This window comes from Salmo trutta, chromosome 29 (assembly GCF_901001165.1).
Source record: "Salmo trutta chromosome 29, fSalTru1.1, whole genome shotgun sequence".
Classification (NCBI taxonomy): Eukaryota; Metazoa; Chordata; class Actinopteri; order Salmoniformes; family Salmonidae; genus Salmo; species Salmo trutta.
In genome coordinates this window covers 23,990,624-24,005,939 of record NC_042985.1, presented here as the reverse complement: position 1 = coordinate 24,005,939, position 15,316 = coordinate 23,990,624, and the positions used below count along the sequence as shown (strand labels likewise).

Genomic DNA, 15,316 nt, shown 5'->3' with positions numbered 1-15,316 from the left:
CCGGCTGACAAAATGTCATGACCGCCACAGCCTTAGGTGAGACCAGATCTATAAATATATAAATTGATTTCAGGTCACATTTTATGGGATATGAGAAAGAACAGGAAGAAGTGAAACTAAGGTGTAAAAGTCATGTGGAACCCATCTCTGCACAGCACAAGTTCCTTCAATCCGTTTCATCTTAGTCATGATGTCCAGATAGATACCTGTCCTGTCTTATACCCAAGTATCTGTGTCCAATCGTCACACCACTGGGAAGTCCCAGGGTATATTTTACGATCTAGTCATTTAGCAGACGGTCTTATCCAGAGTGACTTACATTAGTGCATTCATCTTAAGATAGCTACTGTAGGTGAGACAACAACACATCACAATCGTAGCAAGTACATTTTTTCCTGAACAAAATGGTTATCAGCAAAGTCAGTGCTAGTAGGAAAAGACATAACGATGTTATGGAGGGGGAAGGGATGGGTAGCTTACTCTGGAGATGGTGGTGGAAGTGATCTGCCCTATACAGTTGTCTTGTTTAGTAGCACTCTCCACTGGACACTACTAGGAGAACCTAGAAGTATTTTCTATTCAACTTCCATTGTCATCCAAGAAAGTCATAATATCTCTCACACAACCCGTTGGTTTGTCAATTCATGCACCTTTGATAGGACTGTGAGGTAATGAGAGTATAGGGGACTCCTATACGGCTTCCCCTCCCAGACTTTACAACCACTATCATTCCATCTTTAGAGATCATCTTTTCATGTAGATCAATACAGCATACCCCAACTAACATTCTCCTTCCGTCTACCCTATACTGTGATCTGTGTTTTTGTGTATGACTACCACACTATTGGGAAATAGTAGTGAAGCGTTGCGCAATAGGAGAGTCATATGGTGGGGAGCATTGTCCTATAACAGCAAAGGCTGCTTGGTTACCCAACCAACTCAACAGCCAGGGGCTAAAATAGATGGATTGCACGTTCCCTCCTTCTCACTTGAAGTCAAACTCTTGCTGAAAGATGTCTCCTCAGCACTTTTCAAATTATTTCTGGTCCAGAGGTTTCCGGCTATCTTGTTAAATGTGCAGAAATGTATTATGTGGTGATTGTTTTGTGTTTTGAGAGGCTGAACTCCAAATGAAAACAAAAAGAATTAGGATCTTACACCGAGTATACAATACATTAAGAACACCTGCTCTTTCCATGACAGACTGACCAGGTGAATCCAGGTGAAAGCTATGATCCCTTATTGATGTCACTTGTTAAATCCATTTAATCAGTGTAGATGAAGGGGTGGAGACAGGCTAAATAAAAACTCTTAAGCCTTGAGACATGGATTGTGTATGTGTGCCATTCAGAGAGTGAATAGGCAAGACAACATATTTAAGCGCCTTTGAAACAGGTATGGTTGTAGGTGCCAGGCATACCGGTTTGTGTCAAGAACTGCAATGAGGGAGGAGAGGGGTGTTTGGTATACTCAATGTATATTTAAGCAATAAGCCCCGAGGAGGTACATACTACCTCAATAAGCCTGACTAACCGATGTCTGTATATAGCCTTGCTACTCTTATTTTCAAATGTCTTTTTACTGTTGTTTTATTTCTTTACTTACCTACACACACACACACACACACACACACCTTTTTTCTCGCACTAGTGATTTAGCTCATCTGGTAGGCTCGTGTCACTGGGTAGCTCGCGGCTGTGCTTCCCTTTGTAGTCTGTAATAGTTTGCAAGCCCTGCCACATCCGACGAGCATCGGAGCCGGTGTAGTACGATTCAATCTTAGTCCTGTATTAGTGCTTTGCCTGTTTGATGGTTTGTCGCAAGGCATAGCGGGATTTCTTGTAAGCTTCCGGGTTAGAGTCCCGCACCTTGAAAGTGGAAGCTCTACCCTTTAGCTCAGTGCGAATGTTGCCTGTAATCCATGGCTTCTGGTTGGGGTATGTACGTACAGTCACTGTGGGGACGACGTCCTCAATGCACTTATTGATAAAGCCAGTGACTGATGTGGTGTATTCCTCAATGTCATCGGAGGAATCCCGGAACATGTTCCAGTCTGTGATAGCAAAACAGTCCTGTAGTTTAGCATCTGCTTCATCAGACCATTTTTTTATAGACCGAGTCACTGGTGCTTCCTGCTTTAATTTTTGCTTGTAAGCAGGAATCAGGAGGATAGAGTTGTGGTCAGATTTACCAAATGGAGGGCAAGGGAGAGCTTTGTACGCGTCTCTGTGTGTGGAATACAGGTGATCTAGAATTTATTTCCCTCTGGTTGCACATTTAACATGTTGATAGAGATTTGGTAGAACTGATTTAAGTTTCCCTGCATTAAAGTCTCCGGCCACTAGGAGTGCCGCCTCTGGGTGAGTGGTTTCCTGTTTGCTTATTTCCTTATACAGCTGACTGAGCGCAGTCTTCGTGCCCGCATCTGATTGTGGTGGTAAATAAACAGCCACAAAAAGTATAGCTGAGAACTCTCTAGGCAAGTAGTGGCCTGCAATTTATCACAATATACTCTACTTCAGGCGAGCAAAATCTAGAGACTTCCTTAGATTTCGTGCACCAGCTGTTGTTTACAAATATGCACAGACCGTCCCCCCTTGTCTTACCAGAGTGTGCTGTTCTATCTTGCCGGTGCAGCGTGTATCCCGCTAGTTGAATATCCATGTCGTCATTCAGCCACGATTCCGTGAAACATAGGATATTACAGTTTTTGATGTCCCGTTGGTAGGATATTCGTGATCGTACCTTGTCTAGTTTATTGTCCAATGATTGCACGTTGGCAAGTAATATTGACAGTAACGGCAGCTTTCCTACTCGCCTTCTGCGGATCCGGACGAGGCTTCCTCTACTTCCTCTGCGTCGCTTCCTTATGCGAATAATCGGGATGTCTGTCCTGCGGGGTGTTTGGAGAATATCATGTGAGTCCTGCTTGTTGTTGTTGTTGTTGAACAAATCTTTGTCTAATCCGAGGTGAGTGGTCGCTGTCCTGATATCCAGAAGCTCTTTTCTGCCGTAAGATACGGTTGCAGAAACATTATGTACAAAATAATTTACAAATATCGCAAAAAAAAAACACATAATTGCACAATTGGTTAGGAGACCGTAAAACTGCTGCCATCTCCTCCGGCGCCATTTTTATAAACTGGTTACCGACGTAATTAGAGCAGTAAAAATAATTTTTTTGTCAAACCCGTGGTATATGGTCTGATATAACACGGCTGTCAGCCAATCAGCATTCAGGGCTCGAACTTCCCATATTATAATCACAAATGATGGACAGTGGCAAACTGTATGGTTGAATCCAAACAAAGACTCTGTGGTGCTTTAGTTTTGTGAAATCTGGTAACTGAAGATATAGGACATGTCCACCTGAATCGAATTATTGTTTCTTGAGTTTTTAATAAAACAACATGAAGTGGGGGTCAGGTCAGCATCCTACCACAATAATGACACTCTCAGAGACTCATCAGGAGAGAGGCCCCCAGTCCTAGCCCCTAGTGCCCCTAGCCATGTCAGTCCCTGGCCTGGTCTCTAAAAGCGGGGAACAGGGGGATGTGATGAAACCAGTGGGGAGACCGTTAGCCCTGTTTTCCCAGCCTAGGGATTGTGACAGAGAGGGACTATAATAGGCCTGGTGACCGAGGCACAGCAGGATGTCACAGCAAGGCTTCCTTCCTGCTGCCTGCAGACCAGTTGGTTGCGACAGGGGGGTCAGAGGCCCCCCAACCCAACAACATCCCCTCCTCCCCTCATCTGCAACCTCATCATCATCTCTCTCCTTCTTATTTTCCTCTGAGAAGACAAGTGATTGACAGACTGACTGAGTTATGCTCTGCTTGCGGGAGGTTTAAAAAAAATACTTACTAGTCGCCAAAGTTACGAAGCAAGTCTTTAACACTAGTGTCTGTCTCTTTCTGACTGGCAGACAGGGTGTTTCTGTCCAGGTCTGAAAAGCAGGGTAGGACATTCCACCCTGGTAGTTATCCTTACTGCACTACACAGCGTGCTACAATACTAATGTAATGAGCAGTAATTAATGTGGACAATGGACACAGAACAAACTCAACAGATGGTGCAGGTCATAGGTACCAGGGAAGTAGCTCTCTCTTTTATAGGATCTCTAAAAGTGGTGTGTGGCCAGCGTAAAGTGCGTCTATGTATTGTATAACGACACAATCATTTGGCCTTTTTTGGGCTTAGGCTCATAAAATGTCTTTAATGTATGGCTCATCAGGCTCAAGTGGCTTCAGGCTTGAATTTTCATGACGATCAACGCTCTAATCAAATCCAGACATACAGTTGAAGTCGGAAGTTTACATACACTTAGGTTGGAGTCAATAAAACTAGTTTTGCAGCCACTCCACAAATTTCTTGATAAAACAAACTATAGTTTTGGCATGTCCGGTAGGACATCTACTTTGTGCATGACACAAGTCATTTTTCCAACAATTGTTAAGACAGATTATTTCACTTATAATTCACTGTATCACAATTCCAGTGGTTCAGAAGTTTACATACACTAAGTTGACTGTGCCTTTAAACAGCTTGGAAAATTCCAGAAAATGATGTCTTGGCTTTAGAAGCTTCTGATAGGCTAATTGACATAATTTGAGTCAAATAGAGGTGTACCTGTGGATGTATTTCAAGGCCTACCTTCAAACTCAGTGCCTCTTTGCTTGACATCATGGGAATATCAAAAATAAATCAGTCAAGACCTCAGAAAAACAATTGTAGACCTCCACAAGTCTGGTTCATCCTTGGGAGCAATTTCCAAACACCTGAAGGTACCACGTTCATCTGTACAAACAATAGTACGCAAGTATAAACACCATGGGACCACGCAGCCATCATACCGCTCAGGAAGGAGACACGTTCTGTCTCCTAGAGATTAACGTACTTCGGTGCAAAAAGTGCAAATTAATCCCAGAACAACAGTAAAGGACCTTGTGAAGATGCTGGAGGAAACAGATACAAAAGTATCTATACCCACAGTAAAACGAGTCCTATATCGACATAACCCGAAAGGCCGCTCAACAAGAAGAAGCCACTGCTCCAAAACCGCCATAAAAAAGCCAGACTACGGTTTGCAACTGCATATGGGGACAAAGATCGTACTTTTTTGAGAAATGTCCTTTGGTCTGATGAAACAAATGTAGAACTGTTTGGCCATAATGACCATCGTTATGTTTGGAGGAAAAAGGGGGACGCTTGCAAGCCGAAGAACACCATCCCAACCGTGAAGCACTAGAGTGGCAGCATCATGTTGTGGGGGTGCTTTGCTGCAGGAGGGACTGGTGCACTTCACAAAATAGATGGCATCATGAGGCAGGAAAATTATGTGGATATATTAAAGCAACATCTCAAGACATCAGTCAGGAAGTTAAAGCTTGGTCGCAAATAGGTCTTCCAAATGGACAATGACCCCAAGCATACTTCCAAAGTTGTGGCAAAATGGCTTAAGGACAACAAAGTAAAGGTACTGGAGTGGCCATCACAAAGCCCTGACCTCAATCCTATAGAAAATCTGTGGGCAGAACTGAAGAAGCGTGTGCGAGCAAGGAGGCCTACAAACCTGACTCAGTTACACCAGCTCTGTCAGGAGGAATGGGCCAAAATTCACCCAACTTATTGTGGGAAGCTTGTGGAAGGCTACCTGAAATGTTTGACCCAAGTTAAACAATTTAAAGGCAATGCTACCAAATACTAATTGAGTGTATGTAAACTTCTGACCCACTGGGAATGTGATGAAAGAAATAAAAGCTGAAATAAATCATTCTCTCTGCTATTATTCTGACATTTCACATTCTTAAAATAAAGTGGTGATCCTAACTGACCTAAGACAGGGAATTTTTACTAGGATTAAATGTCAGGAATTGTGAAAAACTGAGTTTAAATGTATTTGGCTAAGGTGTATGTAAACTTCCGACTTCAACTGTACTTACCCAGCGTACAAAACATAGCTCTTTCTATGACAGACTGACCAGGTGAATCCAGGTGAAAGCTATCATCTCTTAATGATGTCGCTTGTTAAATCCACTTCAATCAGTGTAGATGAAGGGGAGGAGACAGATTGAAGAAGGATTTTTAAGCCTTGAGACAAGTGACACATGGATTGTGTATGTGTGCTATTCATAGGGTGAATGGGCAAGACAACAGATTTAAGTGCCTTTGAACAGGGTATGGTAGTAGGTGCCAGGTGCACCAGTTTGAGAATGTCAAGAAGTGCAACGCTGCTGGATTTTTCACACTCAACAATATTCCATGTGTATCAAGAATGGTACACTACCCAAAGGACATCCAGCCAACTGTGGAAAGCATTGGAGTCAACATGGGCCAGCATCCCTGTGGAACGCTTTTGACACCTTGTAGAGTCCATGCTCTGATGAATTGAGGCTGTTCTGAGGGCAAAAGGGGGAGCAACTCAATATTAGGAAGGTGTTCCTAATGTATGGTACACTCAGTTTATATGTTTTATATGCTTTGGAATGACACTTAAGGTTTTGGCGGGAAATACCTGGTACCCGAGAGAAAAGTGATTTATTCTCAGGATGGAACATTTTTTAAATACCGGGAAAATATTCAACCCTACTAAAGACTGAACGTGAAAGTGATAATGGCATGGGTGGAAGGAAGGACACCCACACAGAGCAGAGCAGAGCTGAGGAGAACACTCTCAGTGCTACAGGGACTCTAACCTCAGCTGTCAAGTCACTTGGAGAGACATCACAGGGTTAAGCAAGTGATGCTAGGGGGACTCTGACACTACTTTTCTTTTCAAATAACCACAATGTGTAATCAAGTGACATGAAAGACCTGCCTCCAATGACCACCACAACACTAGAGTCGGAGTCCCTTACTACTGAAATGATTCTCATCTCACACTGTTACAGAATTTATATTATCATTTTCAGGGGTTGGAACCGGTTCGAGGAACAGAACCGAAAACCGGAAAAGAACAACATTTTTCAAGGAACAGAAATGGAACCGGGAATGAAAGTGATCCATACTGTTCCGGAACAGAACCGTTATTTTAAAAGGAAAAACGGTTGATAACGTTATTTTACATTCCAGGCATTCTTTTCTAGTCCCACAAAAAAAATGCAACAAAGCGCCAATGCAAAGCCCTCACTCTGTCACTCAGAAATGTATTCCAGCGTCTGCCTGCAAGCTGAAAATCTTTGCCGGTGTGTGTGCATGTTTAAGTTACCTGCCTCTCCCCCTTCCGAAGCATAGGCTACTGTGCTGACGTTAGAAGCTTGAGAAGACGGGGAGAGAGATTTTTTATTAGCTAGAGAAAAATGTATTAACTTTTTCAATGCTAGTTAAGAATATTATAGGCCTAGTTACTGTATAACTCTGTGGACCTAATTCATATAATGCATGTCATAAGATTCCTAGCTCTTCAAGCCTGCTCCTTAACCCTCTCTCGCTCTCTCACCACTCGTAAAATTTCAGTCACATCTTGCGCAATAGGCTACACTTGTCTGTCCATCATGCATGTAAACAACTAGCTTGCCTGCTCTATCCGCACTGATTGGTGAAGTAATTTAATGACCAAAATGTAAAAAACTGTAGATTTCAGAGGTTAAAAAAGAAACAGAAAGGAACGATATAAAAACTGGTACTTTTTTGGGATTCGAACCGGTTCAGAACTTTATTTTGCTGGTCGGAACAGTGGAACGGAACAAAACAAATAGTGGTTCTGTTCAGAACAAAATGATTGGGAAATGATTTTGGTTCCAACCCCTGATTATTTTTTTATTTTCAACTGTTACATTTCTGCAACTTCTTTTATAACATTTTCAGTATTTATACTAAATGGTAGTATGCCAATGGCGACCCACCAAACATGAGAGCAGCTTAGAGATAGAGAAGTAAATGTTTTTGTCTGCTGCTATAATGACAGAGGGGACTTGATAACACACGTGAAGCAGCAGCAGTCTATCTAGCTCATTTCACACAGTGGTGATGGGGTCTATATAAAACTACAGCCATTTAAAATACTGCACCATCTCCACACTCTTTCCTGCTCTGATAGCAAAGCCAGACAAGTCAAACTGAGATGTCTTCCTCTCAGAGTCCTTTAGATTATCAGGTCTTAGTGTTTTTTTTTTACTGTTTTGGTCTCTGACTTGATAATGTATAGATACCTTGTTTATTTCTACCTGATACATACTGTATGAACCTTTAAAAGACTTCCAGGCTTATTTCAGTTGTTTCAAAGACAAAGTGACTAATCTACTTTTCCTGCCTGCGTGTCACCCTGGAGCCACAAACTGAAGAGTTACGTTCAACTGATGTTGTTGAAACAATATGACACATGAGTCATGTCTTGTTCACAGGAAGAAAAGAGGGACCTCTGACGATGGTACACAGCGGAGTGGATTGTGTTGGTGGATTTGTTTGACAATGAATGGTATGCGTGTGTGTGTGTGTGGTAACTCACAGGTTCTGGCTAGACGCATCAGCTGCGTGGATACACAGGTAGGTCATGTCCTGTGAGAGGTAGACAGATAGGAGTACAGACACAACACGAGGGTCAGGTTTGTTCTGCAGACAATATATACCATCTACATGTGGTCACAGCACAGTTTATCAGTGGTACATCATTCACTTTCTGACAATTAGCATTCTTGTCATTTTTTCTATTGTTAGAAACAGTAATTAGTAGGTAAGGTGTGTGGTCATCAACTGCACATTGTTGTTGGATGAGTCAAGTAAATGCACACACATACTCAACTGACTATTATAAATGAACCACATAGGTCAAATAAAACAAAAATATGATGCTTCAAGAATGAAGTGCTTTATTGAATAGTTAAAGCTTTGTCTAAAGTTCTACAGCCCAATGTCACCGGTATGTATTAAACTGTGAGACACCACTACCCCCAGCTGGCTTCAACTATGTACTACAAAATCTATGTTTTCCATGTCTACAAAATGATGTCATACTGTACGGATTTCATTACACTACACAATTCCCATGAATCAAATCAAGGAACTGAATACTGACCCAAAAAGTTATTAGACGTCTCTCTAGAATTTGAGACAAAATCCCATATTCACTAACTGAGTATGAGGAAGTTAAAAATCATTTAAATGTTTACGTTTGACTCATGTGAGACATGTTATTCAAGGTTATAGTCAATGGTCATGAAATCCCATTTCAGTTCTTGACCAACTAAACCAGAATGAAGCCTACTCCAGCCGACTCAAGACACAAACAACAATGTCTGTGTCTGTGAAACTGGCCTTGTGTCCTCTATGGCCGCCTGCCCCACTCACCTCCAGCACGGGTTTAGCATTGTTATACACAGACAGGATGTGGGTGATGTTGTTCTGGGACAAACTTTCTCTGTTCTCCGAGTCTGGGAAAAGACAAAGAGAGGGAGAACATGTCTATCAGTGATTCTTCTCAGTGAATTTCTATGAGACCCTCAGTAGACAAAGCAATGTCATAAGGAGAGAGAGGAAATGCATAATTTGAAGTGTTTAAGACCAAGGAGTGGCTTGCCCAGAAGCAGCATATGTGACTGTGTGGCTGTAATTTGGTTAGCAATCATTTGGCCTTGTCACTTATTAAAGCTATTTTCAGTGTGTGAGCAGTACTTGGACCATCTTGTGAAGCCATCATCAGTATGGCTACAATTATAGCAGGGTAGATGTTACATTAAGCTGGTAGGGCAGAAACCCCCTTGGCTGAGGAGCAGATAAACACCAACACTACCAGAGGGAGTAAATGTGCCATATTCTACTGATGGATGCATGCAGCAGCCTTAAGGTGGGCCATGCCTTAGATCATTAACCTACAGTACACATATAACCTGCTACTCTATTCTGATCTATACATAACTATAGTCCACTCACTAGATATTCTTGTTATCTCTTCCATTGTAACATTTGACCATACCTTACAACATCAACAACATTATAACAACATCAATAACAGAAGAAAATGCCTGAGTGTCTTTGAAAGCTGCCCTGGATTCAAGCAAGCTGCTGCTGCCACACCTAGTGAATTAGAGTGAGTGTTGCCTCTTGGGTGGGATGCCTGACTGTGCAATATATAAAACAACTGAATGGATTTCAACAGAATCCTGTTCTCACCTCTGATATTTCCCAGGTAGAGCCCATCAACAACCTGCAAATAGGAAAACAAAGAGACATTTCACTAGTTAGATATTCACAATTTGAGCATGGCCTTAACCTGAGTGATGCTCCGAATCTATGGTCGTAGACGTATTCAGGTGTTGAAAACAAACAGGAACCGTTCTCATAGCTAAGTCAAGCCTTATAGGGCCTGTAATAAATAGTATTGCCTGGCATGACTGGGAGTGAGGAGCACTAAACCAACTCATGGTTAAGGCCATGTTGACACAAAGCTGTGCAATAAAGCTGTAGCAATCCGATCATGATCTCATCTAGACATTACAAGACTCCTGCATTATTTAAGACTTCAAAATAAAAAGTATATGCCTGCCTATGATTTTAGATAAGACAAGCTTAGAGCTTCAGTTAGGGTGGAATTACAGTGGTGCCCAGAGATGCTTCTGGACACTCCCATCACTGTTAGCGGGACAATAAGACATGTAATATATACAGTACCTGTAAAAAGTTTGTACACACCTACTCATTCAAGGTTTTTTTTATACTATTTTCTACATCGTAGAATAATAGTGAAGACATCAAAACTATGTAATAACACATATGGAATCATGTCATAACCAAAAAAAGTGTTAGAACAAAATATATTTTTGATTTTAGATTCTTCAAAGTAGCCACCCTTTACACACTCTTGGCATTCTCTCAACCACCTTCACCTGGAATGCTTTTCCAACAGTCTTGAAGGAGTTCCCACATATGCTAAGCACTTGTTGGCTGCTTTTCCTTCACTCTGAGGTCCAACTCATCCCAAACCATATCAACTGGGTTGAGGTCGGGTGATTGTGGAGGCCAGGTCATCTGATGCAGCACTCCCTCACTCTCCTTGTTGGTCAAATAGCCCTTACACAGCCTGGAGGTGTGTTGGGTCATTGTCCTGTTGAAAAACAAATGATAGTCCCACTAAGCGCAAACCAGATGGGATGGCGTATCGCTGCAGAATGCTGTGGTAGCCTTGCTGGAACCTGTTTGGGCTAAGTGTCCCACTAGCTGGACAACTTCCGGTGAAACGGGAGGGCACGCAATTCAAATAAATAATCATAAAAATTATGGACACTAAACATTTAGGTACATACAAGTGTCTTATATCGGTTGAAAGCTTAAATTCTTGTTAATCTAACTGCACTGTCCGATTTACAGTAGCCATTACAGCAAAAGCATGCCATGCGATTGTTTGACGACAGTGCCACATATCAAATTATTTTTCCACCGGCACAGGTTTCATAAATTCGCAAATAGCGATTAAATATTCACTTACTTTTTGAAAATCTTCCTCTGATTTGTCATCTTAAGGGTCCCAGCTATAACATGTAGTGTCGTTTTGTTAGATAAAATCCTTCTTTATATCCCAAAAAGTCTGTTTAGTTGGCGCCATCGATTTGAGTAATCCACTCGTTCAACATGCAAAGAAAGGAATCTGAAAATCTACTCCTAAACTTTGTTTCAACAAATCAAAATACATTTCTATTTACTCCTCTGATACCCTAAAATGTAATCAAACTATAATATTTCTTACAGAAAGAAGCATGTTCAACAGGAAACCGATTTTGGCAGGTGCGTTCTGTCTTCATCGCGTGCGCATACACAAATTCATATTTGTAACTCTAAAACTCAAATTTCTAATTCGTTTTGGAAGTTACAAGCATGAAACCTTGAACATAGACTGCTGACACCCTGTGGAAGCCAGAATTCAGTATGCCCCTATACTTTCCATTGTAAGAGTATGGGCTCTCAAAACAAAAAAATTCTGGTTGTTTTTTCTTTGGATTTTCACCTACCATATCTATTGTGTTATATTCTCCTACATTATTTTAACATTTCTACAAACTTCAAAGTGTTTTATTTCCAATGGTACCAATTATATGCATATCCTGGCTTCAGGGCCTGAGCAGCAGCCAGTTTACGTTGGACACGTCATTCAGGCGGAAATTGAGAAAAAAAGGGGCCTAGCCCTAAGAATTTTTTAAGTGTGGCTTGAATCTTAAATCACAAAGACACAGCGGTTGGAACCGAAAATCTCAAATTTGGACTCATCAGACCAAAGGAAAAGATTTCCACCGGTCTAATTGCTTGTGTTTCTTGGCCAAGCAAGTATCTTCTTATTATTGGTGTCCTTTAGTAGTGGTTTCTTTGCAGCAATTCGACCATGAGGGCCTGATTCAACGCAGACTCCTCTGAACAGTGGATGTTGAGATGTGTCTGTTACTTGAACTCTGTGAAGCATTTATTTGGGCTGCAATTTCTGAGGCTGGTAACTAATTAATTTATCCTCTGCAGCAGAGGGGACTCTGGGTCTTCCATTCCTGTGGCGGTCTTCATGAGGGCCGGTTTCATCACAGGTCTTGATGGTTTTTGAGACTGCACTTATAAAATGTTCTGCATTGACTGACCTTCATGTCTTAAATGATGGACTGTCGTTTCTCTTTGCTTATTTAGCCTGTCTGGGCCAGTGGGACGCTTGCGTCCCACCCTAATCAACAGCCAGTGGAATCGCGTCGCGCTAAATGCAAAACCTCATAAATGCTATAACTTCAATTTCTCAAACATATGACTATTTTACACCGTTTTATAGATACACCTCTCCTGAATCGAACCACGTTGTCTGATTTCAAAAAGGCTTTACAGCAAAAGCAAAACATTAGATTATGTCAGCAGAGTACCCAGCCAGAAATAATCACACAGCCATTTTCAAAGCAACTAACATACATCACAAATACCCAAAACACAGCTAAAGGCAGCACTAACCTTTGACAACCTTCATCAGATGACACTCCTAGGACATCATGTTACACAACACATGCATTTGTTGTTCGATAAAGTTCATATTTATATATAAAAACAGCATTTTACATCGGCGCATGACGTTCAGAAAATCTTTTCCCTCAAATGCTTCCGATGAATCAGCGCTACAATTTACAAAATTACTATTCGAAAACATTGTTAAAATGTAATATTGTCATTCAAAGACTTATAGATGAACATGTCTTGAATGCCATCTCTTTGCCAGATTTAAAAATAACTTTACTGGGAAATCACACTTTGCAATAAACGACGTGGTATGCCCAGAAAAAAAGTCTAGGCTATAAATGTTGGAGCCATCTTGGAACGATCAACCATCAAAAATACTATTGTAAATAATCCCTTACCTTTGATTATCTTTATCAGAAGGCACTTCTAGAAATCCCAGGTCCATAACAAATGTAGTTTTGTTCAAAAAAGTTAATAATTTATGTCCCAATAGTGTTAGCGCGCTCCGAAGGCTAGTGAAAATGTACCGTGTGCGTCTGACTTGTCGTCAGGAATGAGCAAAAAAAATATATTTAAGTTCGTTCAAACATGTCAAACGTTGTATAACATAAATCTTTAGGGGCTTTTTCAACCAGGGCTTCAATAATATTCCATTGGGACGGTTGCATTGTCTTTCAAAACGTTTCGAAAAGGGAGAGTACCCATGGGCGCCGACATCACAATGGTAATGGCCCATCCCCTGTGACCACGATAAACATCCTCTCTTTCAGTCAATTTTGATAGTAGGAGACTCAAACCACTTTGTAAAGACTGGGGACATCTAGTGGAAGCCATAGGAAGTGCTAAATGAATCACAAGCCCCTGTGTGTTTCAATGGCAAATGTTTGAAGTGATATCCACACATCAGATTTCAGTTTCCTGTCAGGATTTGTCTCAGGGTTTTGACTGCCATATGAGTTCTGTTATACTCACAGACACCATTCAAACAGTTTTAGAAACTTTAGGGTGTTTTCTATCCAAATCAAACAATTATATGCATATTCTAGTTACTGGGCAGGAGTAGTAACCAGATTAAAATCGGGTACGTTTTTTTATCCGGCCGTGCAAATACTGCCCCCTAGCCCTAACAGGTGTTCTTGCCATAATATGGACTTGGTCTTTTGCCAAATAGGGCAATCTTCTGTATACCACCCCTAACTTGTCACAACATAACTGATTGGCTCAAACCCATTAAGAAGGAAAGAAATTCCACAAATTAACAAGGCACACCTGTTAATTGAAATGCATTCCAGGTGACTACCTCATGAAGCTGATTGAGCGAATGCCAAGAGTGTATAAAGCTGTTATCAAGGCAAAGGGTGACTACTTTGAAGAATCTCAAATACATTTAGATATGCTTAACACTTTTTTGGTTACTACATGATTCCATGTGTTATTTCATAGTTTTGGTGTCTTCACTATTATTCTACAATGTAGAAAATAGTAAAAAATAACAAAAAACCCTTGAATGAATACGAGTGTTCAAACTTTTGACTGGTACTGTATATACAAAACATTTAAACACCCAACTATTGACAGATAACAATAAGGGCTTTAAAACAGTCAAAATAGTAGGGCTAAGTGTTTTTCTCCATTTGATACCCTAAATCCAAACCTGTATGAGTTATCGCGTTATTATATAAAGTGACAGTGTGTGATGAGTAGCCTACCATTTGATTTTATTCAGGGAACTATAGGGACGTTCAGTGTTGCAGATAGACATGTAGATGGTTGATGTAAATACCATGACATATAATATATTCCGCGCATATCTATGTGCAACGTTTACGCCCCTCTGAGGAAATGCCTTGCTACAAAATAACAATCAAAAGCCATTGAACAGAACAGATACATTAATAACAAAAACAAAGTTCCCTACCTTGTTCATTCCATTTCCCATGTCTCTCGCAGACGATAATGATTATGAAGTATTTAAAATACAGCTGAGTATTTACGTCTCAATGCAACAACGCAAAATATTGGTCAAGAACATGGACTGACTTTCAATAACATGAAGGGGTGCGTGCGAGTGATCGCGAGATGGTCGGTCCGTCACTAGTGAGACCACTTTGCGCCTCTGTAGCTCATCAACATGGGTGTATTTTGACCGCTTTGTCTACATTGCTTCACAAGACGATCGCCATAATGCTGCTCTATATAACCTTCGCTCCATAATCCTCTTCCGGGTTTCCCCCGAGAAATTATATCATTGGTACATGGGATCGTAATGCAGCCCAGTCCGCGCCTGGTTTCGTGACATCAGACCTGTTAAGGATTATCATCAATCTATTCAGTACTACTTATTTGTACTATGTCCTAAAGAAATGCATTTTAAGTATTGGAATTACCGAATAGCCTATGCTTTTTA

The 15,316-nt window shown here is 41.0% G+C and overlaps 1 protein-coding gene across 1 annotated transcript in view; it reads right to left on the bottom strand.

Annotated features, from left to right (window-relative positions):
* Positions 1-15,184, bottom strand: part of LOC115167161 (dual specificity protein phosphatase 22-A) — a 35,949-nt gene extending 20,765 nt beyond the window's left edge. The window contains exons 1-4 of the mRNA XM_029721310.1: positions 14,828-15,184; positions 10,108-10,141; positions 9,286-9,368; positions 8,447-8,496 (exon numbers count right to left, since the gene is read on the bottom strand). Coding sequence (XP_029577170.1) covers positions 8,447-8,496; positions 9,286-9,368; positions 10,108-10,141; positions 14,828-14,848 — 188 coding nt within the window. The 5' untranslated portion in view covers positions 14,849-15,184. The remainder of the gene's footprint in view (positions 1-8,446; positions 8,497-9,285; positions 9,369-10,107; positions 10,142-14,827) is intronic.
* Positions 15,185-15,316: the final 132 nt, after the last annotated feature.